At 31.6% G+C, this 27,361-nt stretch overlaps 2 protein-coding genes across 2 annotated transcripts in view; one reads left to right on the top strand and one right to left on the bottom strand.

The window, feature by feature from the left end:
* Window positions 1–19,185, bottom strand: part of LOC113521979 (ceramide transfer protein) — a 43,224-nt gene extending 24,039 nt beyond the window's left edge. The window contains exons 1-6 of the mRNA XM_026907680.3: window positions 18,849–19,185; window positions 18,520–18,636; window positions 16,557–16,656; window positions 16,062–16,232; window positions 14,698–14,848; window positions 12,838–12,898 (exon numbers count right to left, since the gene is read on the bottom strand). Of these exons, the coding sequence (XP_026763481.1) occupies window positions 12,838–12,898; window positions 14,698–14,848; window positions 16,062–16,232; window positions 16,557–16,656; window positions 18,520–18,636; window positions 18,849–19,067 (819 nt within the window). The 5' untranslated portion in view covers window positions 19,068–19,185. The remainder of the gene's footprint in view (window positions 1–12,837; window positions 12,899–14,697; window positions 14,849–16,061; window positions 16,233–16,556; window positions 16,657–18,519; window positions 18,637–18,848) is intronic.
* A 512-nt stretch (window positions 19,186–19,697) lies between these two features.
* Window positions 19,698–27,252, top strand: LOC113521616 (RNA polymerase II subunit A C-terminal domain phosphatase). Its single transcript, XM_026907200.3, has 12 exons — window positions 19,698–19,990; window positions 20,238–20,385; window positions 20,845–20,982; window positions 21,592–21,842; window positions 22,244–22,386; window positions 23,078–23,423; window positions 23,804–24,039; window positions 24,500–24,645; window positions 25,058–25,225; window positions 26,217–26,353; window positions 26,436–26,479; window positions 27,058–27,252. The coding sequence occupies exons 1-12, from the start codon at window positions 19,773–19,775 to the stop codon at window positions 27,192–27,194; spliced, it is 2,112 nt and encodes a 703-aa protein (XP_026763001.1). The 5' UTR covers window positions 19,698–19,772; the 3' UTR covers window positions 27,195–27,252.
* Window positions 27,253–27,361: the final 109 nt, after the last annotated feature.

Below are 27,361 nucleotides of genomic sequence, written 5' to 3'. Positions count from 1 at the left end.
ATTAATTACAAAAAGGATGAATTTACAAAAGGTTACTATACCCACATTTAACATAGTACAACATTGTCCACGAAACCAAACGGTGGTATTAATTAATAAGCTACCTAAAGAATTAAAGTTACCGAATGATTTAAATATCTTTGGGAGAAAATTAAAATAATCATTGCTAGAGAGGTGTCTGTACTCAATTGACTAATTCTTACTATCGTAAATTTAAATATATATGTTGATTGTATTAAGAGATGTCTCTAAAATGACTATGTATTGCTTGTAATTTTTATTTTTGTACTTATTTTCATTTATTTTTTATGTACTGCTTATGAATTTTATTGTAGCTACTATGACATTCAAATATAAATTATTGTTTATAAATAAATAAATAATATCAAATTCCTAAATATTTGTATCAAATTAAAAATAATTCAAAACATAGATAGTGGCCATTGATTTGCTCCATTATTAATACTTCAATAGCTAAAATAGGTTTATGAGAGGTTGGACGATTTTATCAATAAGGGAGTAGAAATAGTACCCGACACTGATATTTGGGGGGAAAAGGATCGTTAGTAATGGGTTCTAATGAAACCATTGCTAGCAATACACCTTATCAGGTCGACCTCCACGTGGTTCCCCCTGGAAACCATCGTGAACAATTCTTGTTGAATTCGTCACGATAGGCTAACTGACCTACTTTATCCTCACCTATCATCTCTCACTGGTGCCCCGCCAGTGTATACGGATAACGCGGACAGGATTAGCATTCCATTACCACCCATTAAAAAAAAAAGATATTGGTATTTGGACTTGTTACTAACCATATCGTCAATAGCTACGTATTTTATTCAAGCTACTCGGAACTGTTTTCCTTATATTTCATATCTACTCGTACCTGTCTCCATTATCAACACTGTTGCCCAAATGTTACTTTGAGAAGATTAATCTTGATGCACTTGACGCACATCTACAAATTTTAATTTGTGAGCATTTTTTTTATACAACTTAGAATGGCAAACAAGCTGACGGCCCACCTGATGGAAAGTGGTAACCATCGCCTATAGACATGAGCAGTACCATGGACATAATAGAGTATACTGTTTCGCCCATGATACCCCCCAATCGTTGCCATTCCTGAGGACTCAAGTGTTATTCCTCTGTACCCAGTAAATTCACGCCATATCCCACCCTTCAAACCGAAACACAGCTATGCAAACACAACTGCTTCACGGTTGAAACACGAATGGGACAGAGATACCCAAGCAATCGACTTTTTTACAGTCTTCCTCTGGTGTACGTTTATTTTAATGTATGTCTATACTGATATTATCAAGAGGAAAGACGTTTGTTTTTTTTTTTTTTTTAGTGAATAAACTCAAAATCTTTTCAACCTGTTTTAAAAATCAATTTACCTATAGCAATCTAATTTAGCTTATCAGTATCAGCGAGTAATATAGACTGTATATTACTTTTGAAAATTCTATCTATCTGAGCAAAGACGGGCCGAATCCCTAGTATTAAATATAGTGCAAACAAAGCATACTATCAGTTAAACATTATTGCGACGATATAAAGTTCAGTTTAAAAAAAAATTCATATACATCAAAATTTCGTCCACTATGGGGTATAGGACAGAAGGGGAAAAATGTTAGGACACGATACGACACGACGAACTTATGAACATTATAATAGAAGGTAAGATAGAAGGAAGGAGGGGGAGAGGGAGACCGAGACATAGTTACATCAGGCAGATCAAGGAAGGAGTTGGTGTCGTGTCGTATCAAGAGGTGAAGAGACTCGCTGAAAATCGTAGCGACTGGCAAGAGCTCCACCGACAAGAGCGCAGCTCTTAAATAGATAGATAGATAGATGGGGTATACTTATGACTTTATGTGGTGACTAACATTTTAATATAAACAAACCTGATGTAAGCGGAAATCTACTGACGAAGTATGAGTATTCCAGTTAAAGTAATCTGGCACTGGGGTTATAAAGGAATGGATACAATGACTACAAATAGCGTATGCGTAATTCTAGATTCTGTTTGCTGATGTACACATTGAATCATGCATGAATCGATGGACACCAACTGATTGTTACAACAAACGAATGGGTAAACAGTTATAGAATTTCAAACACTTATTTACTGATAGTGAAGAACAATATTAAGCAATTGAGAGCTAATTAAGTATAATTAGCTGTCAATTAGTTTATATTATTATTTACATATTAATACAGATAATAAGTTACTACTTACTATAAAGAGGAAAGATTTGAGTGTATGTTTGTAATGAATAAGACTAATATAAGCATGAAAGTTTGTAAATATGTTTTGACATTTATTACTCAATCACGTTTAAAAACTCTTAAATGGACTTGAATGCCATAGGAGTACATAGTAGGTATATTTTTAAATTTATTTAGGCAAGCAAAAGCGCAGTGTTACAGTAAGTGTAAATATATAATATTGATTGAGCTTGCGACTAACAAAGGAGTAGTACTAGCATTGTATTGTCAATAGTAAGCAATACGAACTTGACTAGAATCGATATTGGTCAATCTAGGCTTCGTGCCAACCAAGCACATTGGCTAAGCTCACCTGATGTATAACATAATCAGGCGAATATAACATTGCAACTATCATAACAACCCATCCACTATATATGGTAAAATCGAAATTTTTAGCAGTGCGTAAAATTGAGGCACTATCTACTCGTATGCCTGTTTGTATAGAAGGCTCAAAATGTTTGTTTGTCATGTTTCCTTGGCGAAAAGATTCAATTTCACTGATAGATTTCCTTAAAGTTACGCTAACAGTTTCCATTTCACTTGCAATATATATTTATAAATAAAAAATTGAAAATATTGTTTATTAAATATGTCAAATATAGAAGAAAAGAACATAGATAACCATTCATCACCTTCGACTTTGTTATCACTCACCCGACGAGACACCATTCAACGCTTGTCCAGTATTCAGTCCAAACAAAAAAGTATAATAATATTTTGACAGTGTTCTTTCTAACTTCACGACTAATGGCGTAACATCTCGCAATTTAAAATCGCAATAATGTATTACATAAATGAATAATGAGCAGATAATATGTGGTTTGTAGAGGATTAGTAGAAAAAACATAACTTTACATAATATAATAAAATTCGTAACAAAATTACGACTATGCATTTTAAATTATGTAATTTATAGTTATAAGAAAAATAGGAAGAAGTAGCTTGCAGATTAGCTGAATCCAGGATATCAAATGCAAAGAAAGAAGCTCGGTCTAACCGATAACAATACAAATGCTGATCATACGTAACTGGAAAAGGGGAGGGCAAAGATGAAGATGTAATGTATGGATATATGGTACATAAGATACTGAATTAAAAACCAATTAATTTAATATATATATATTCAACATATTTCCCAAAGGAGTTACATTTTTCGTAAAAACAATAAGTGTAAACAATGATGTACAAAATTAATTACGATTTGAAAAAAAAATTAATCATATTTTTTTTTCAATTTTAGACGCAATGGCACACGGATGAAAAAATTTTTATAAAAATTGACACACAGAGATGAACCGTATCCTAAATTAACACGTTTATTGTTATACTAATGTACGTGAATAAATCCAGGGGAAACAGCTGGTACATCCATAAAAATGTTCACTATGACTCATCTATGATAATCAGGCCACTTAACTGAGCAAGGTAATGAAACTAGTTGCCCCAACAGATTGTAATATCAGAGCTAGACATTTGGATTACCTACTACAATAATGTATTATGTAACAATAGTACATTCACAGCAATGTTAGTATTATGTAATAATTCAATGACTCGTGGGAAATTATTTCTTCTCGATACGAATATTGTACAATGCAAAAGTTTTTGTTATCCTTTTCTATTATTTACCAAATTTAATACACGACTTCATCTGCGTTTTTAAGATATGTTAATTAAAAGAGATAAAATATAATCTCCGTTCGTCTATATTCTAAATTATACAGGGACTGATTGAACCTCAATGGCGCCAAAAGGTAAGAAGCAAACTCACTTTTATATTATTTATAAGGTTTCTCTCAGATTATATTATAAGCTTATTATCTACAAATTATATATATATAACCAATTAAATATTAAAAATTATGATCTTAATAAGAAAGATTATTAAATCATTGCTTTTATAATTTTGATTTATATTTTAAGCTATTTTATATTGAAAGAATACTTAAAGAAAAGAAAAATCTGACGAAACCATAACTGCTAATCCTGATTTGCAAAAAAATATTTAAAAATATAAAAAAAAAATCCAAATATTTTTTAAACAATAGACGATTAAACAGATTTTGCTATTATATCTATCTACAACTAGCAAATATTATCGATATATTTTTAATATATCTACCTACATATTCATTACAATCGTAGCAAGGTCTCTGTCACGACACTTCAGTCCACACATCTGTTCAAACTCTCCAATCGATAACAATGCCTATAACGATGCATTATTTATTATTTATTTAATACTTTATTGTACACATTAGTTATAAAAATATGACAGAGGTAAACAAAAGTACAAAGGCGAGCTTAACTCTGATAGAGTTTTCTTCCAGCAAACCCAAAGTGGAAAGGAGCATCAATGTCAGCGGATACAGCAGTGTACAATTTTTAAATAGCCAAAATTAAATTAATTAGATTATATTATATAGTACAAATACACACATACATATACATAAATATATACCTACATCTATGCATAAACCTACATATACATACACATATACATACAATATACCTACACATATAGATAAATAAATATATGTTCATAGAGATAGAAGATGCTCTTTAAGTCTACTCTTAAAAATATTTAGGGATTGACTCTCACGGATAGATATGGGAAGAGAATTCCACAATCTAGCAGCATGGACGGTAAAAGATCCACTATAGCGCGTAGATGAGTGTGAAGGGAGTTTGAGGATAAGAGATTTCGTCGAACGGGAGGACACGTCATGGGGAACTAGAAAATCAAAACGTTCACGAAGATAGGAGGGAAAAGTAGGGTTATATAGAACGGAATATAAAAACGACATTATATGAAAGTCTCGACGCTTTCGAATTGGCAGCCAATTCAATTTTGTTCTATAAGCGGAGACATGATCATATTTACGCAGACCATATATGAAACGTATACACAAATTCTGTAATCTCTCTAATTTGTTTAAAAGCTCTTCAGTTGCATCAAGGTAGGATATGTCGGCATAATCAAGAAGAGATAACAGTAGAGCTTGTGCCAAAGTAAGCCTTGTCTTAAATGGTAAGAATTTTTGCAATCGTTTAAAAGAATGAAATGAAAAACATAGCTTTTTGCTGACCCCATTAATGTGTTCATTCCAGGATAAATTGCAATCAATTATAACACCTAGGTTTTTTGCTTTCTTAGCATATGCAATTAACTCATTTTCATAGTAAACAGGAGGCAAAGCATCATGATCAAGCATTTTATAATTACGATGACTACCTATAATGAGAGCTTGGGATTTTCGCGGGTTAACTAGAAGCCCAAAGGATCTAGCCCATTCCGATATTTTAAGCAGCTGAAAATTCATATCATCAATTGCTTCAGATATGTCGCAAAGATTAAAATGAAAATATAATTGCAAATCGTCTGCGTAGAGATGGTAGGAAGAAAAAATTACATGAGTTATAGCATTGATAAATGCAGAGAAAAGAAGAGGAGATAATACGCCGCCTTGAGGGACTCCTGCAGTAACCGCACACCAATCTGAGGTATCCTCACCATGGCGAACACACTGCAGTCGACCCCGAAGATAAGAGTTAAACCAATTGATTACAGGTGGAGATATGTTAAGGGATGAAAGGATATTTAAAAGAATATCATAATCTACAGAGTTAAAGGCACTGCTAAAGTCTAGGAGAACAAGGAGTGTGAGGGAGTGGTTGTCCATAGCCCGGCGTATGTCGTCAGTGACTTTGACAAGAGCACTGACTGTACTGTGACCAGGGCGGAAACCAGATTGCAAAGGACTTAGCAGATTATTACTAGACAGATAAACGGACAATTGTTTATGAACTATTTGCTCTAATAACTTTGACAAAGCGGGTAGAATCGAGATAGGTCTAAAATCAGTTAGAGTAGATGGATTAGATGTTTTAGGGACAGGAATGATGTAGGCTTTCTTCCAAAGTTCAGGAAAAGAACATGTATCAAGAGAAAAATTTATTATATGTGTAATAATTGATACAAGTTCATCCATAATAGGGTGCAACATTTGTGTGCCTACTCCGTCAGCACCCGTCGCTTTGGAAGAAATGGTAAGGAGGTGCCTCTTAACATCACACTCTGTAATCAAGCTGAAAGAGAAGGATTCGCACTCAGGCCTGGGCATTTTTGATAATTAATCTAAAGTAGTAAGTTTGACATTATCGTCAAGATGTGTGGGTAATTTACAGAAATGGTCATTAATATCATTAAGATTAAACGAAATAGAGGATTCATCATTAGCCTTACCAATCCCGAGTGACTTTAAGAATTTCCACATTTGATCAAGACTGCGACCATTCAAGGAGTTATATATGTAGCGACGTTTAGCATCCCTACACATTCTACTACAGCGATTGCGTAAATTTTTATAAGTAATTAAATTACATTCCGTCGGAGACCTCCTATACTTCCTCTTGGCTCTATCACGTTTAGCCATAAAAGTTATCCATTATCGTATTATTACATATTTAAAACTAAATGTATATCATTTTATCACTTTATGTAAAGTATAAATAAGACCGACTACTATATTCTTTGTCTTTTTTCCAGATTATTCCATTTACAGAAAAAGTTCCATATTAAAGTCGACCTAATCGATATCAAATAAATCGAAAAATTCCGTCAACCTCTTTCGACGTATGCAAACAATATAGGAACAGGAGTACACTATTAATTTAAAAGGGTCCATCAAAATCAGTTTGGCAAATACAAACAAAACTGATTTTCAATTATACCAAATAATGCCAATGATTATGCGTAACAAATGTAAGAGGACCCTGTTCGTTTATAAAGACAAATAAAAAAAAAATATTGTACTTTCCTAAAGAGAACTACATTTTTTAAGTTGGCATATATCTAGTAATAGTTATATATGACTAATGATGACGTAGCCGTAGACATATAAGCAAAACAAGTCAAACAGTCTACTACTCCCATAATGGAAAGTAATTACTATCCCCAATAGACATAAACAACACCATGGAAATCATAGAACACACTGATGCTACATTAATTCTGCAAAGGCTTCATTGAACTAGTTTTTAGATTAAATGGAAATGTAGAAATGCTTTCATTATGTAGTCAATCTAATTACGATATAATATTGTTTTGGCTTCACTCGGATAGTAGCTGGTTATGTCTAGACAGGAACTTTCTATCTCAGTTTTTTTAATGGATGGAAATGAATCTGTAACCTCACCTACACGTATACCGATAGTATACGTTGAGGTACTAGTAAGATATAATAAGTGAGGATGATAATAGGTCAGTTAGCCCATCGTGTTAAATTAAAAAATAAATCACGATGATTTCCAATGGGAATCGCGTGAAAGTTAAACTGACAGAGTATATTGCTAAGAATGGAGCCACTAGACACCATTACAATCCTGTTCCCCTCTTTAACTGATGTTTCTGCAACTACCTAGCTTATTAATAATAAACTATTTCGCACAGTAAATATGTATACAAGGAGTATTTATACAGAATGTGCATATACAATAGGCGGCCTTATCGCTAAAAGCAATCTCTTACAGACAACCCTATTGAGAAATAATATTTCGATTTGAAGTGTAATAATAAAATATGACAGCTAAATTACTGAGAATAGAGGCATAAACCCCTAAAACAAAGGAATGAGATTTGCGTTCTCATATGCATTAATGTGCATAGTACTATTCTTATTTTATATCCATTATCCATGACCATTAAATATGCAAACTCATTAAAAGAATCAAAGGCTTGTTTGCCAATTCAAGTCGTAAAAAAACATTTGTCATATGTGATAGAAAAAGATACCTCGTGCTATTATTATACTTGCATGGTTGTTTAGGCTTGAAGAGTAAGATACCATATTCCTCAGGGCCTCAGGAATAACAACACATAAGGGTTATCACGGGTAGTGTATTCAATTATGTCCATGGTGTTGTTCATGTATGGAGACGACATTTACTACTTTCCATCGGGCGGGCAGTCAGCTTGTCTGCCATTTTAAATATCTTAAAAAATATTTTACAGAAATAGGTGTTATCTTGTGAAAGTCCATATCTACTTATAAAAGAGGCATCTTCAGGCAAATTATTAGATCGCTGCTTGGAGTTTAGTATTCACATTTCGCAGTTTGAATGCCGAATCAAAGGCGAAACATGTGTTTAGACGTGCTAAACATGCGTGGACGAAATGGAAGTCAGAAATTAGGGGCTAATATGAAAGTTTGTATCACTTCTGGTAGTAATAATGATGGTCAATCTTCGAGTGTTGGCTTCACACGCACATTAATGGTAACAGGATTTTAAAAAAAAATCTAACCAAATAACCAGTATCATAAAAAACTATATATCCATTACAGACCTGTCCGACAGCGATAGTAATACATAATACTAGGTCAATGGAAGCAGAATGAAATGTTGTATCACGTCTCACGTCGCATAAGCGACTACTGTCGCATGCCTATACCACATATAATAATCGCATAACTTGCACGTTCTGCAACGAGCTGGCATACCATGGTTCACTATAACACGTGATACTATAGATTTCTCATTTGAAATTTTATTCTTAGATTTAACACATTTATAACACTATCCAATATAATAAAAAATAATAATAATTAAAGATTGCGTCCCACAAAAAAAAACGAACTTCAATTGTGACAAAACCAGTTCTTTCGATCTAAAAATATATTTGATGAAATTTCTATGGAACCAATTAGTAAGTATCTGAAAGGATATATTCAGATAAAAAATAATTTTCTAAACCGGTTTAGAACTGACCTATGAATTGACAAGAACTGAGTTATGAATTGACAAACATAAAAAAATGAAACCAAATGAAGAACCTCCTTCTTTTTCAAGTCGATTGAAAATCACAGATAATAAAAATCCATCTCCTAATTTTCCACATTTGTTACTAAGTAATACTATAATTGAGAAAATAACTTTGTTTGAATGTTTGTTGCTTCTTAGCGCCATTGCTGTTTTATACACATACTATCTATATAAATCTTTCTATAGTTTTCTCCGTAGAAGGATATGGCTACTTTTATCCCGGTCAATGAACATATCCCGTTGCGAACGAAGTCGTGATTAAAAGTTAGAAATAAAATAAAAATAAAACTTATCAATGTTAGAAAATAAAGGAATAAAAGTCGATATAAACACTATATGTAGGTATTATACATAATACAATACCTTTTTCTGTACTTAGCACAATCAATAAACAATCTTATTGTATCTTTTTATTGAATTAAATCATTGAAAAAAAGAAAACAGATAAGCATATTATCGGTAATAAATTACAGTTATAAAAAGACATGTCAAGACTGTTTTTTTAACACTTTATTCTAAAGTCTTAACTCTTAAGAAAATAATGAGTATAATGGTTAGACTTATGTCATAAAAGGGATTTCTTCCAATCAACATTTGAATGTCTCAATTGGTGGAGACAAAAAAATAATAGCTAATTAAAAATGTAAAGATAATAAGTGTTATTATTTTTAATTATATGGAATAGATATAGAAAAATAGATTTTATAATACAGACATACTGTTATATTTGAATATACGGGTAGATATATGTATAAGTATGGAAAATATAATAGAAAAAAGACAAACATCATGTACATTTGATAGAAATGCTGGATAAGGGTTGGAAGAATAACTGCGGAAACTCGACTAAGTTTCGCAATGTTTGGATGTTCAACCTTAAGATCATCGTAACACCAATGGACAAAAACAAAACAATAATGCAAACGAAAACAAATTTCTTGTCGATCAACTAAAATATTTGGGTGAATCACACGTACTAAATTAAATATGGCACTTTCAAGGATTTTACACAAAAGATAGTTAAACTATTACCCGTGACTCGAACGTCATTTGTCACGATTAACACTGGCCCAGTTTGTAACATTTTATCAATATAAATAGATATATAATCAGGTACATCTGTCTTGTCTTGTATATATTGTAGTTAATTTGTATATACTGCAGACAGCTTTACATTTGCAATAAACCCATTAAAATACAAAATAATGTGCCCGAACACGAAAAAATTAGACCTAAATAAAAAACTTTCATTTTGGAAATAAAAACAAAAAAGATAAGCAGCATATTACGTTTAGATTCAGAAAAAAAAATATCCAATGCAGGAATTCATATAGGTATTTTAATGCATCTTAGAATGGCAAATAAACCGACGGTCCATTGATGGAAAATGGCAACCGTCGCCTATACACATGAACAGTGAAATGGATGTATATAATTAAAAGATTAATAATTAATAGAGCATATAATAAAGTCTAATAGGCATTTAAAAGTCAAACATTGCATGACATAATAGAGAATAAAATTAAGATGATTGATAGTGAAATAACGTTGTAATGCCCAGAGACAAACCAAATATTTTTTATTTATAGAACACATTTAATTTTCCAGATAACAAATTCACGACAAAAGACCTATTACGATACGTGTAAAGATAATTATGATACATCACGTACACTTTACGAGAATCTCCAGTGCGTTGTAATATAATTAATTACATTGTAAACAATAATATGTATTTGTTACATAGGCTATAAACAAAATAGATAACAAGACATACAAATATCAAACTTTTCTAAAAAACCTTAAAGATTAATGCAATAAATAATAAAAAAGGGCACAAAGGACATTCCATCGCATCACATCATCACACACTCCAATCGCCTGGCCAAAGCTAGGACACCCTGTATTGTTATGAGGATCTAGACAACGTACGAAAGGGAGCTCAAACCACTAAAGACACAATATTATATGAAAAAAGAAGAAGAAAAGAGTGTATATAAATTTTTTAGAGACTTTACTTAAAAATTCAATATGAATAAAAATCTAAATATTGGAAATATATATTAATTTTATTATTTTATTACAGTATCATGTAGGTATAATAATTAAATACGTTAAATACACAGCACAGCTGAGTCAATAAACTCACCTGACGCAGGCTCTTCTTGAAAATTTTGAACTTCATATTTTTATTGTGAACTAAAATTTGTAATATGAATACACTATACAAATAAATAAAATAGGCACTATAGATGTGTGTTGCTCACAAGGCCACAGATTATCACAAATACGTTTAATGACAGTGAAATTTTAAAATCCCGCGTAAATAAAAGCGCGGGCTGCGTTCGACGATACGCGACCGTCCCGCGCTGATCTAGATTCAGTTGTGATGTGTGTATGCAGCATTCATGTTATGTTGGAATGTGGGAATTCGTTCTGCAGTTATATTTTCTTGCTTTTCGTTAATCGTGAATATAAAATTGTTTACACGAAGTTTACATTAAACAGGCGCGAGTATAAAAATATAAAAACGTCCCACTACTGGGATAAGTATTTCAACATAAAATAAGATATATTAGCCTGCTAACCCACTACTCCAATGCTTGCCAGATGGGTTGCCATAGGGTTTGAGGGGAAAAGGATTGTTAGTAATAGGGCCTCATAACCCCATTGCGGGGGGAAAGGGCTCGTTAGAAATAGGAATTTTAGTCTCCATTACTATCAATATATATATTAGATCGACCTCCACGCGGTTCCCCCTGGTAAACATCGTCACGATGGGCTAACTGACCTGCTTTCATAAGTACAGGTAGTGAGGAATGATAAGTGAGGATGACCTCACCTATCATTCCTCACTAGTACCCCGCCAACGCATACCAATAGCGCAGGTGGGGTTACTATTTCATTCCACCCCATAAAAACGTCCACACTATATTCTTTTATGGAGTTTTTTTTTATTATATCTCAAACAGTGTTAGTGGAAATATCGTTTTATTTTTTTGTTTTTGTAATGTGCACATATACCTTATTGTAATTATTTCACATTTTTCGCCTCGGAAACTTCGGAGTTAAAAAGATGGGGATGTTTTTTTTTTCTCATATTTTCAATTATAACTCAAAAACTCCGCATCATAAAAATAAAAATCAGTTTTAAAATGTACAATTAAAACTGTTTCATATGATATCACACTTGGACTAGTAGGTCAATTTTGAAATTTTAAGTAGGATGTTTGAACTCCCAAGCAACGAATAAATTTATATTTTTTTAATTATTTCTATTGCAAAATATGCGGGTCAATGATATGTAAAACTTTCAAATATTCAAATTGATAGCATCAGTAAGTCGACCATGCAATAAATTTCCGAATTTTCCGGCTTAATTTCGTATTTTTGTTCATACCGGAATCGGCCTAGTAAATGAAGCTTAACATTTCATTCGTCATAAATTCTAATAGTCCAAACGAACGATATTTTAACACTTTCTATATTTTTAAACGTTATTTATTATGTAATTTTAACATCATATTTATGTTTCGTTCGTCCTCAAAATTTCAGATAATATTTCATAGTAGACCCTCCGTAGATGCTGAGATATAACACTGTAACAGACTGCCGGACGGCATAGTCGCAACATAAAGGTTCCTTTGTACCATTTTAGTACGGATCCGTAATTTAGGAAAGACCGTAATTATAGTATCAAGTATTAATATTTTATCTAAAAATAACACTTACCTCGTGATCTGGTCCTGGTTTAGACGCTAATCTCGCTTCATTTAGCTGGTTTTTTAAGGCCCTACAACAAAAATATAAATTAAAAAAAAAAAAACAAAAATATACTTTTTCATGTAGATCTATATCTACAAGACACCTATGACACAAAGTATTTGCGACTTCGAGAAATAGTTTTAACCCTGAATAACTGGCAACGAACTCAATAGATAACTTCTATCAAAGCAATGGATATTATGCATAGCAAATAAATTTAAAACGGTGTGGTAATTGTGATCACACTGCCAACGTACCATACCACGCCATAGCATACATATGCATAGTGACTAAAAAATCGTATTGTTAATCAATTATTAAATTTAAGATGACATTAAATATAGAATATATTTATTTAACAAAGTATGTTTGTATTAGCACAGAATTTATCATTGCCTCCTACACTAGGCTGAGCCTGTCCTGTAGGAAGCAGAACTCGTGTTATCATATACATGCATACAGATATTAAACATAGGCTTTTTAGCAGTATTGACAATTGTGTAACTAATTTGTATAATGCAATTATTTCTTTTAGATCTGACCACCAATACACATGTATGAATAAGAATTATGAATGTGTGTGTGTGCATGCGTGTGTGTGTGTGTGTGTGTGTGGTATATGTGGTGTGTGTTTTTTTGTGTATGTGTCGGTGTGTGTGTGTATCTGTGTGTGTATTGTATATTAACACCATATTGCTTTATTAATAAATTCATTATTGAAATAATTGAATCCAATCTACATAAATAATTTATAAAAGGAGTTTAATTTCTTTACCATTCCAGCCTGCCATCATATCCTCACTATATATCAATTAAACAGTCATTTACTTTATAAATAAATTATTAAAACATGTTAACCACCAATTCATTCATTCATTATTATGTAATTGAAACATAGGCATATGAATAATGCACCGCTTTTAAGGATAAAGCTGTCCATTGATTTCTCAGAGTGATCATTTCTTGTAATTGTTTGTATTTATAATATAGGAAACAATAAATAGTATCTATGTATCTACTTTACAATATTTCGACTACTATTTCTTTGGGAGAAATATTTAGCATCACTAATAGAAATTGAAATGTGGTGCTGGAGAAGGATGGAGAAAATTTAGCTGGAGGGATCGAATTAACAATGAGGAGGTCCTGCTTAGGGTTAAGGAAAAAAGACAAATTATTAGAACTATTGAGGACAGAAGGGGAAAAATGTTGGGACACTTGATACGACACGACGAACTTATGAACATTGTAATAGAAGGTAAGATAGAAGGAAGGAGGGGGAGAGGGAGACCGAGACATAGTTACATCAGGCAGATCAAGGAAGGAGTTGGTGTCGTCTCGTATCAAGAGGTGAAGAGACTCGCTGAAAATCGTAGTAAGTGGCAAGAGCTCCACCGACAAGATAAGCAGCTCTTAAATACATAGTTGTAGTAGTAGTAGTAGATGACTCTTTCAAACGAATGCATTAGCATTCCTTTGAAAAACAATAGAATATTAATTCTACCAGTAAATATTGGTTTCCCCAAAAAAAAACATGGAGTCGAAAATGACATAAAATTTTGTACTTCCCGTAATAATTCGTCACGTCCATCTTTTAAAGGAGGCTCAATTTTTTTAGCCTCCTTAATTTTTACTTATTAGGTTTGTATCCTAATATTTATATTCTATAATATAGATATATTCTTAGATTTACGTACAGCAAAAATACTAAGAATCTATATATATGTTACATAAATCGAAGTTATTATTCCAATTTTACACTATATAACGTAATTATAGTAATTCTATTTATTTTCCTAATATGAATTAAATTAAAAAAAAAATTACATATAGAGCTCCTCTGCCTGTCTGGCTTGTTTCTCGCGCCTGCGCAACAACTCTGCGCAGTGATTCAACGCTGTCAGAGTAGCGCCACATGTAGCCCGGAATGACGCGCTCGTCGCACGAACTTCCCCAGCATGCAGCGATAGGTCGTTACCTGCGAGCAAAGCAAAGAAATTATTAAATTACACTGTAACAGTATACTCTATACTAATATTATAATTGTCGCTGGTTCGATTCCTGCACTATACAAACATTTGTATTCACAGCTAGTATGGCTGTTTGTACTGATCTAGGTATTTTCTATATATAAAATGTATTTATTTTAAAAAAAACATTTAAATGTGTCATTTGTCTAGTACCCATAGTACAAACACTACTCCGTTTGGCACTAATTGGTGCTATGTAATATGTTCAGCAGTCTTTATTTATTTATTTAATAAAATAAAGCTATAATAAACAAGATTTGTAATGAATAAACTCATAAACTACTTGCCTAATTTTAAAAGCTCTTTCACCTATAAAAAGCTATTTTGTCAGCGAGTAACATAGTCTATATATTATTTTCGAAAATTCTATTATTACCCATGCGTAGCTGTGCTAGACGCTAATAATTTATATTACGCAAGTTGACCATATAATTTTTAAGTGACTACTAAAAGGAGAAGGTTGTCAAATCATTGTTTTATCATATGTTACGCGATTATAAATCCAATTCGGAATCAATTTTGTTATTAATTATATTCATCATTATCATCTCAGCCATTATCTATCTGTCCATTGTTGAACATAGGTCTTCTCCATAGTGCCATAAGAAACGGTCCTAAACCGTCCACATCCACAGACTCCCTGCAATATATGAAAAAAAAACAGCATGAAAAAATCTGCTGATAGATATAATAGATATAAAATGCTACATTCTAAATTAAAATGTTGTAAATCTAATCTACATAATCTAGTGTATAAAGTTATCACATACTTAGAATTACATAAACATTTATATTCCAATGAAACAATTTGGATTTGTGTGTAAATATATGTATCAATTTTCTTGTACTAAGAATTATGAAATCTACTCGTTATGATACATTATTTAACATGTTGGACTATGAATAATCGTGTTTGCGAAATACTTTGTTCACTTATTAGTGTTCCAATTTCCGTTAATATAGCTAACTGACTACGCTAATTACAAAAACGTCTAAAATGATATTTCAATCTTTTACTTCAAAATTATCACATAACATTGTGCAAAATACTAAAACGTAATGTATTTATCATCGTCTGTATAACATATGTATAACAATATAATGTACATACTATCTTTACGCTAGATCCTAGGGTTGTTAGAAAAAATTTAAAATGTTTACCATCAGCCAATTTGACAGCATCAATTGCATCTGTGGTATCATCACTAATTTGAGGGTAGGTGGCAACACACATGTCAAAGTACTGTTGCAACTGTACAGCTTGTTTTGACAACAACTCGGTGTATGTATCCAACTCTTGTATCTTTTCTGTGAGACGCCGTGTTGTTCTTCCTGAAACATTATTTGTTATTGTCAATTTTCTTCTCTTGTTATGTCTAACAAACTGTTGTTCTACCAAATAGATTTACAGTTGAATTTTTTGCGCTAATATTACAAATATTAAAATTAATATCTTTGCTTGTTTGTTTGTTATACCTTTAACTAATATTATAAATTTGAATATATATTCCCAAAAAAATATTTCTTTAACATGTTTTCGAGACTAGAACAGATTTAAATGTAAAGATTAACCATATCTCATATTAACATACAGGATACCTTTTACTATATAACTCATGTAAACAAAATGTGGGTTTAGAAAAAAATTATAATAACCATGAGATCCAGTGGACTGTAACGATGTAACCGAGCCATGTCTCCGAAGACCACCTCCATTAGAACTACTATCTGAATTTGTGCCATACCCTGATTCCACCTGTAGGGAAAAAAAATTGCAATGCAATTATCAGTTCATACATAGATTTATTCTAAAATACCAATAACTGGGCTAAAAAAATGACCATTGACATGACATTGACCATAAACAGAAGACATTGCCTTATAAAAATGTATAGAGATGCATTGTTATTTAATTTTAATTAAATAAACTGATTCATTTATTTACTATATCATGACAAGTAGAACTATACATACATACATATCTGTCACGCCTGTCTCCCATTAGGGTAGGCAGAAACAATGGAACGCCAAATGCTTCGATTCAAACAAACCTCTTTCGCTTCTTCCACATTCATCAATCTTGTCATACACGCTCGTCGGTTACGGGTACTTTTAATTTGGCCCTTCTTCAGCACGTCGCCTATTTGGTCGACATACGTCCGTCTAGGGCGGCCCCTACCGACATCTCCATTCATTCTTGCTCGATAAATCTCTTTCGTAATTCTTCTTTCATCCATCCTCTCCAAATGACCAAACCAACGCAACATTCCTTTTTCGATTTTTGTCACTACATCGTCTTTCAGTCCACACTTCTCTCTAATCACACTGTTTCTTACTCTATCTTTTAAAGTAATACCACACATACTTCTCAAAGCTCTCATCTGTACAGCATTTAGAACTATACAATTTTCAAATTTTAATTTTTTACAAATTCACAAAATATTAATAATGACATTTTGAAATACCAATAAGATAATTTACAACATGAACAAACTACACAATAAAATACATAATCCTTTCACATACCTTATAAGATAAGATTACCTTTATTACTCAATTTTTATATACTGCTAATAAATAGTACATAATTTTGATAAGGAGTCACTATGGGATATAAATATATTACAGAAAATTTTAAAAAATAATAATAATTAATAAATATAATAATGACAAAATTAAATTATCTCACTATGCTATTCCTAACAAGTTATTTAAAAACTAAAAACATACAATACTAATTCTTCTCAATATGTGCTAGTGGACAGTACATGATCCCATTAAAGACATAAGAGCATTGAGAAGGAGAGACTAGGTAGGACATGCCCACCTGAAAATTGTCTGATATCTACCCCAGTATGTGAGCAGTTTCGCAAAGAAATGTCTGAATTTACCTTTTTTAAGGAGCCTTGAATATATTTTAAATACTCCAATGATTAAGTATGTCAAAAATTGTGTATAGCAAAGAATACATATAGATAGATAGATTATGTATAATTAACTTCATAAATTAATATATCTAAGATTCTACACATAATTAACATCCATTAATATTTTTAACTACTCAATATGCACCATCAATATTATATTTCTCAAGACCAAGTATGTCATTTAGCAATAGGCAAAAATTAGATTTACAAATTAATAGTATACATTTAATTTTCTTTGCCTACATCATAAGAACTAGTTGTGAAGGTAAATATAAAACTATTATATACTATTCTGAAAATCTCTTGTGAGTTATGTTATAGACTTTAAATATAATGTTCTAACACATTGAAGACTTATAAAATAAATATCAACTGTCATAATAGATAACACACACATAACACAATAACAGTTAATTAAAATAAAAAATAAAATTAGACAGTAAATTCAAAATTAGCAAACTTATAACAAGGCCTTTCTTGATTTATTTAAAAAACTTTAATGTAAAAAATATTCCAATGAAACAGTATTTATCAACAAACATTGGCCTTGCATCCAACTGAAACTGAATACATAATAAAAAAGAGATGACTCATTTAATCACAGTTATGAACATAAAAAACAATTTGTGGTCTGTACTTTGGTTTTCTTATCATACAATTATTTATTTATAACTGTAACACAGGATACTCACTTTGAATGACTCCAAAACATCTATCCATTGTTGCTTCTCCTCTGGACTGGTAGCTCTCAGATACCAAACACAATCATTTACAGAGACATCAAATCTACAGTCATCAAATTCATGTGGCTGAAATAATTATTTTTTATGTAAATGTAATTAAATAAGTATACAGATCAAAACTACTCAAGGTCAATTGAGATTATAATTGGTCTAACGCTACTAATATTATTACAAGCCTAGTGACTTCTACGGTACATCTACGGTATTATAATATAAAGGAAACTATTAGTCATTAAGTACAGGGACATTTTTTGCATTTCTTCGTATGTACCACATACCTTAACTTTAGCTTTTTTCAGACATAAGGCACCTCGGCATCCAAGATTACTTTCCAACTCGCTTTTATAATAAGACAATGTAGAATCCTTCAAAACAATAAATCTGTCCTGCCAACCGTGAATGTAATTTGTCCATTTACTCAGATGACCACGGAGTTCTTGAGATCCGCCTTCGTCTGTATCAGAATTATCGCTCACTGTGATATTTTCTTCAGTCATATTTAAAATTAATTCACATTAAATTTTATACAAAAGAAAATAAAATAAAAATAATATGAAATCAAGGCTTTTATAAGTAGTATCGTTATTGCTACGAACAAAATTGTTTTGTTGCTACTTGCTCACTGTCATGTCAAGGATGTCAGTTTATGCAGTCATTCAATCAATCATGCAATCAAAACCAAAGATATTGAACATTTGATTTCAAATTCAAAATAGTTAATAAGTTTGAATCAAGCACATATTTTACTGCACCTTCGTATTCACATTCTACGTCATCAGACAGCCGTCTAACAAGTCCATATTCTTACGCATCCCGCTTACGACCTACATCAATAATTCTATAAATTTTTTTATTACAACGAAATTATTATTCTATAGACTATTCTAAATGAAATTTAAAATATAGAAATATTCATAACTATTTTCAGTTAATCCTTGGTTCATTAAATATCAAATTAGTTTTAATATTAAATACAAATTTGGGGAATAACTTTTTTGAATAGATCCTATAATGTATCCAAACATACTACGGTGACGTTAAATCTCTCTATGACGCATTTCCGGACAAATTGTTTTCTTCAGGCATGTTTTTTTTATTACTCTCTAATTCTATTGGTCAATTTTATCAAACCGCCAAAATTATCTTCAATCGGCCAATAAGACGTCAAAATTTTCTTTAATTAAGCGCAATATCCGTTCAAAATGGCCGACAAAACTATGCCTATTTTTGTTCCATCTGAAAAGCCTGTAAAAGTAGTGAAGTGGAAAATAAAACAAGGTTCATTTGTATCACAAGGTCAAATCTTATTTTTATACAATGATTCTTCGGGCAATATCAATGAAGTAAAGAAATTCAAAGCATTGCGCGCTGGTACTATTTCATCGATCAAGGTGAAGGAGGGAGACATAGCAGAACCTGGGTTAGTGATATTATACTTAAATTTGTTAATTAATCCGTATATTTACATAAAATTATGTTATTAAACTCTAAACATTAAAATAATTTTTCCTTTGTAATGACTGCAATGTGACTTGTCGTTGCCAATCATTACATAATTTGCGCGGCAAAATCAAAATCGATATTTTCCCGCGTTACATTATAAACAATCAACAAATATAAAGTAAACCTACTTTACATAATAACAATTACAATGTTATTGTTTTCAGACTTCCCGTAGCGGAACTGGAAGAATGTCGTCATCCAACAGTTATGAAAGAAATGTGTGCGGAATGCGGTGCCGACTTACGCACGGACGTGGGTTCCAAACGAGAAGTAGCCATCGTGCCCATGGTTCACTCTGTACCTGAACTTAAAGTACGTATCTACTATATTATTAATAACTTTGTATGACTGAATATAGCTCATAGTATTCTGTATATAATGATTATCCTTACTATAGTATTAAATTTCTACTATTATTGTACTTGTCTATTTTATTATCTCAATAACTATCAATTATTAATTCATTGTTACTGCTCTCCTTATCAATTGTATTATAAAGAATTTTAAATATTCTGTTCAACAACTTTATTTCACATTTTACTATCACTTCAAAATTTCAAATTGTTGTCTGCTAAAAATCTGCAATTGAGTACCTAACTAGTTACAAAAACACAAATTTGTTTGATTTTGAGATAATACATACATGTGACAATAATTCTTAGTAATATTATAAATATGAAAATTTGTTTGTTACCTGTGCATTTGTTTAGCATCTGGACTGCTTAACCAATTACGTACACTTAACAATTGTGTATTACTTATAATTTTCAGGTATCAGAGGAACTGGCACAAAAATTAGGTCGTGAAGATGCAGAGCGTCTTTTGAAGGATAGGAAACTGGTGCTGCTTGTTGATTTGGATCAGACGCTCGTGCATACTACCAATGATAACATACCTCCCAATTTGAAGGTTTAGTTTCCAATGCTATATAATTTTAATTCACTGTTTATGTTATGACTTCTTAATGTAGCTTCATTATATTTTATGATATTATTTAAAATACTTGTAGTATCTTATTTCACTATCTTCATTAAAAAATGTTTTCAAATATCCTCAGGCATACTTATAAAAGTATGTCTTAAGACAGTGGGATAAAATACAAATATTTTAAATGCAATATATAACTATATATATATATATATATATATTTATAACTTGTTTACATTATCAAGCTGAGATTGACATTTATAATTTGAAATTTATCCTTTCAACATTACAGTAGAAAAAGATACATAATGCTCCTAATAAAGTAGGACAATTATTTTACCTATTTTTGTTGTGAAGTAATATCTGTTCTTTGTTGTCTAGAGCAATAAATGCAATACTGCATATTGTATTTGTCTTATTTCAGTAGTAATCATTTCCATTAGATATATAAAACTTCATAAAGGTATTTAGTTTTAAAACTTAATGGTTGAACAACATTTACTTAACGAAAATTAACATGATTTAGTGATATTACCCTAATTTATATGGACAAATAATACAGTTAGTTAAAAATAAATATTCATGTTTCAGGGTGTACTACATTTCTTTCTGCGTTGCCCTGGTGGCCCTGGTCGTTGGTGTCACACACGATTTCGTCCTCGTACTAAAGAATTTCTAGAGTCTGCATCCAAAAATTATGAACTTCATGTGTGTACATTTGGCGCCAGACAGTATGCTCATGCAATTGCAGATCTACTAGATCCAGAGAAAAAATATTTTTCACATAGAATATTATCCAGGGATGAATGTTTTGATCCCAGAACAAAATCTGCTAATTTAAAGTAAGTTTTAAGAAATAAATTATTTTTCAACTAAACCTTAGAAAATGTTCAACAGTGTCACTGTCAAACATATCAAGATAATTAAATTTGAATTTGGTCTTTATTATTGTTTGATTCTGTATGCATATTTATACAGACATTGTAAAATACGGTTAGTTAATAAACTAATTTTTAAAAGATGCTCGTGATAACCTACAGCTCTGCGCATGTGAATTAATTAATAAAGTATCCTGTATGCTAAGTTAGGACATAAGCTGCCTATACACCAAATTCCATTCAAATCTATTTATCCATCATTACAAACCTTCATATTTATAACTAACACTGTAGAAATCCCATTACGATACTATTGTTATTACTAAATACAATTTGAATATTAAAGTTAATTTTACACATTTCAGAGCATTGTTTCCATGTGGAGACAACATGGTGTGCATAATAGACGACAGGGAAGATGTATGGAGACATGCCACCAACCTTATTCATGTCAGGCCTTACTCATTTTTCCAGTCAACTGGTGACATTAATGCACCTCCTCCACTGGGTAAATATTGTTCTACGTTCTGTTATCATTCAGAGCCCTAGGTTTAAATAAAGATAATAGCACTGTTTTAGCTCTGAATATAATTTAATATAATTCAATAATCATAGTAACTAATTCCAATCATAAATATACAAGAACTTCATAGGAGATATATATATATATACATAGCGTACTGTAATTGCCTTTATTAATATATATATTACCATTTACTGTCGTCTTTAATGCTCTACTTGTAAAGGTAGAGATGTTTTAGAAAGAACTCTTTTCTCAAGATTCAAAATTGGTATCCCTCCCGATAAAAAATTCATCTATTTAGTCATGAAAGAGCAGACTAAGTTTTGACTGTAAATAATGTAAATTAGCCATTTATTTGAACTGTTTTGTGTCGTTTATTTGAAATGACTGTTCAACATTTATGAACATGCAGAAATAATCAATACCCCATATCTTTGTCTTGGATTGAGATACGAGTTCCATAATATATTATTAAATGGAACTCCACATACAATCCAAAAAAAAAACACTGGCCCTTCTGAAGACTTTCTTTTGTAAAGCTTTGTAAGAAAGACAGATACGAGGACTACATTACATCTCATAACTTATTACATCTATAAGTAAGATGTATTAAAAAAAAAAACGAAATTACGATGAATTAATTTACATATATATATTTATTGTATCAAAATTTTAGTGGATGAAAAATCAAAATTAATTAGTGGTAAAAATGGTGCACAAGTACCAGTAATACATCAAATGCCTACATTAGACCCTGAACCAGAACAAAAAGACAGTGTTGTAGATATAAAAGAACAAAAAGAAACAAATGAAAATGCTATAGATGGTGGTAATGGTAAGATACTTAGTAAAGACAAAAACAAACCCAGTGAAGAAAAAAGTGAGGGAGCTGATGAAGAAGGTGAAAGGCTCGCTGATGGAGCAGAGCCTCGGTGGGTGGAAACTTCAGACGGTCAAATAGAAGTGGAAGATCCGGATGACTATTTAATATATTTAGAAGATATTCTTAAAAGAATACATAAGTGAGTTCACAACTTGTCAATATTGTGCTTAATAATAAGTTAGAAAACATAATTTTGATATAAACGTAAATCCTGTATGGCAAAATATAACTCGTGTTATTTTGTAACTTATAAGGTAATGTGTTAGCCAACACAACTTTTGTATGCTTACCTTAATTCACATTATTTAATACAAGACTGGTCAACATTTATAACATGTGCCATTTATTATAATTTAACAATGATGATGTTAATGATATAACCAAAATGCATTATTTAGACATTCCCTATGAGGCTGACATAGTCACCCAAGTGTACTGAAGCCTAATAAAAAAAAAAAATAAAAAAAAATGCAGCAAGTGCAACATTACATTTTATGTTAATAAAATTTTATATTTCAGACACTTCTATGATTTATATGACAAAACAGAAAACAAGCAAATACCTGATTTAAAAATGGTCATACCTGAAGTAAAAAGCAAAGTTCTATCTGGTGTCAGCTTAGTTTTTAGTGGCCTAGTGCCCACGCACCAGAGATTAGAAACTTCAAGGGCCTATTTGGTAGCAAGAAGTTTAGGGGCAGAAGTTACACAAGATTACACTGAACATACTACACATTTAGTAGCAGTGAGAGCAGGTAAATATTATGTACATTACTAATTGTCATAGTATCATATTTCATTATCTGCATTCACAATACTAAAGAAGAAATAAATTTTAATTTTTAATGTTTATAATTAAACAAAATCCCTCAACATTGTGAGTGGCATTTACTATGCAGTCTATAAATCATGTAAAAAACAACATTCTTTTTGCTTTTCGATATGTGTGAAAGTTTTGTGACGAGAAAATTATCTAGTATTCCTCATCCATGAGTCATACAGTTGAAGTGCGTGTACAAAATTTATAAATTCAGGTAATGCCCATTTGCAGCCAGCATTACCATGTAAATTATATTTATATAGCTAAGTCAGTATGTCTATCTATTCAGTCCACTTAAAGCCACTTCTGGGCATAGGCCTCCTTTTTGTAACGCCACTTGTTGTTTATAACTTTGTCTTTATATAGTATAACTTTATAAATCTGGATTATTACAGGAACAGCAAAAGTAAATGCTAGTAGACGTTTAGGGGAAGGGAAAGCTAGTAAGTTGCATGTAGTGACGCCAGAATGGTTGTGGACGTGCGCCGAGCGATGGGAGAGGGTTGATGAAAGATTATACCCTTTACAAAGAGGTGGACAGGTATAGTGACCATTCTACTTATTTTGTTATAGTAGCGACTATTTATAGTTGAAGTTAGATATTTCGGAAGTAATTTTTTGCCAGAACTTTTTATTACACAACACAAGAATTGTGTTAAGAAACCCAGACAAATAGATATTAACTATTTAATATTCTTTTAACAAACTATTTGATATTATTTTTTTGCTTTTAGTAAATTAAAAAAAAAAATATTGTCTTATGCTTCATATTGAGAATTGAAATTAAAACTATTATGCTTCAACAACTTAATGAATTTGAATGAAATTTAATCCTAACTTACCTCATAGATGCTATTTATTTAAACCCACGGGGTTACTGCTAGTGAAAGAAAAAACTACGCGTTTTTGTTATTGTATTCTGATGGTATAACTGAAGCTGACTATGTCCACAGAGTAGCTCGCGGCGACCGCCGGCGCACTGTAGCAGCCCTCCGCCTGCGCCCGCGGCGCCTGCCCCCGCCGCTGCCCTACGCAAACGCACCCCCTCAGGACGCTTCATGGACACCCTGAATCCGCTGCTGTCCTTCTCGAGCGATGACATCGCTGATATGGACCGTGAGGTACTTCTTATATTTAGATAATAATATTAAGCGTCATACAAGTCACAGTAATTACTTAGTTCTCAAACTAAGTACCCTGTATTATTAGGAAAATTTGTTTCTTAAAATTGGTCTATCCAAGAATCAAAACCTTATGTATATTAGATGACCTTATATATATTAGATGGTTGAAAACAGAATGGTAGCCCTACTAACGCTATTAATTTACACTAACGAAGTACCAGTGAAGGATGATAGATGAAGATATAGTCAGGTAACTTGGTCGCTTGTTGCCGATTCGTCAGAATGTATTTACCACAGTACTTAATATACCATATAATGTATTGTTATAAAAAACCATTCATGTCACAATAAAGAAGGTTTAGTCCTATATTCATATACGGCATCTACCCTATTAGTTGCTATAGGTATTAAATATAAATATAATGAAGAAATCTGTTAAATCTTACTACCTCTCACTTAGTACTATTTTCCTGTGTTTTCTCTTCGTTTTCCTTCGTCATTTTTTTTCTGTTGTATGTGTGCTGTTAAGTATGTTATGTATATATTTAATTGTGTATATATTATATATGTATGTGTATATATGTATGTATGTATCTATATATGTTTGTATATGATAATATTTATATAATAGTGCGCCACCTACTATTTGTCTTTTTCTCAATGTCTTCTACCCAAAGGTTGTCTGGAAGAGATTGCTTAGCGATAAGGCCGCCTTTTGTATCACTTCTCATTAATATTTACTGTATTTGTTATTTCTCTTGTTACTTGGTGCAATAAAGTGTAAATAAATAAATAAATTGCATTAATATTATTGTAAAATTTTATAAAAAAAATTTTTTGCTTAATCATACTATTAAATATAAATATAATGAGGATTGTATTAAACATTATTGTAAAAATTTATAAAAAAAATTCTTTTCTTAATCATACTTAATCAGGCTACTTCCTCGTGATAAATGAAAGTAATTAATTTTGTCTACTTTTCCAGGTAGAAGATATCTTCAATGAGTCGGACGAAAGTTCCTCAGATGAATCGAAACCCATAGGAGATGACTTAGATGATGAAGAGAATCCTCCAGAAGACAGACTTATATCTGTCGAAACAGAAGATAGCTCACAAGATAGGTTAGATACTAAGCAATTATATATAAATTTTATAAATATCTATATGAAAACAATACCCATTTAATTTGTAATATTTTTTTAGGTTACAAGATTTGCAAGATGCAGGTTCCAGTGATTCAGATACAGGTGAAAAAACTATTTCTTTCTATATTTGCACTATAGTAAATTGAATTAAGAATCATTATTATTCTTTACTGTTGTTGCTTTTTAACTTAATATGATGAAATATAATCTTGTATCTCTTTCATTAATTTCAAACATTATTGCGATTGGAGAGTAAAAGCGTTCATAATCTCTACCAATGTGTGGAAAGTTACGCACTCTTAAGGTCTTAAAATCAATTTCCTTACCACTACCCATTATACCAAATTCTTATAAAGTTGTTATGAATAAACCCCACTTTTGGTATCGCCACATTGGATATTAAATAATTGGTATATAATTTTGGAGTTAACTTTGCCATTATAAGGGCCAATATAATGTATTGCTTGTATGTATTATGGGCTTATTCCTTATGAGTCTATGGAAGAGGCCTATGTTCAACAGTAGACAGATAACAACTGACTTGATGTGTTACGCTATATCTTCGCCATTTTAGACCGAAATTATAATAATTCTAAATTGTAATTAATAATTGTAAGATTATTAGTCAATATTGATAGTAATTTTTGTTTTTATCAAAACGAAATCTACATATATTCTAGATGAACCACGGTCTCGGAAAAGACCACGGCGATCCTCTCCTCCCTCGGATGACGAGCCACCAGATGAAACTGATGATGACAGCTCCTGGAACCTCATGGGCGCGGCACTAGAGAGAGAATTCCTGGCACAGGACTGATGGCGTCGACACCACAAACACATATGTCTACGAGAAAATAAAATGCTCTTTGGTGTCATTTGTATTTTATTGCTAGTAAAGAATTGTTTACTGAGAGTAACTTCCAATTTCCAAAAAATGCAGAGAAATAATCATTTGTATTGTAAGCCTGTTGACAGGTTCAAAGT

The sequence above is a fragment of the Galleria mellonella genome, unplaced genomic scaffold (assembly GCF_026898425.1).
Source record: "Galleria mellonella isolate WM207_F2 unplaced genomic scaffold, CSIRO_AGI_GalMel_v1 utg63, whole genome shotgun sequence".
NCBI lineage: Eukaryota > Metazoa > Arthropoda > Insecta > Lepidoptera > Pyralidae > Galleria > Galleria mellonella.
Note: the sequence above shows the minus strand (reverse complement) of the source record. Positions and strands in the feature narration are given on the sequence as shown.

Bases quoted from the DNA above. Each gene is read 5' to 3' on its own strand.
- LOC113521616 (XM_026907200.3), top strand. From the start codon at position 19,773: ATGGCCGACAAAACTATGCCTATTTTTGTTCCATCTGAAAAGCCTGTA. The intron at 21,843-22,243 runs GTAAGTTTTAAG...TACACATTTCAG, and splicing joins ACAAAATCTGCTAATTTAAA to AGCATTGTTTCCATGTGGAG. The intron at 23,424-23,803 runs GTGAGTTCACAA...TTTATATTTCAG, and splicing joins ATTCTTAAAAGAATACATAA to ACACTTCTATGATTTATATG.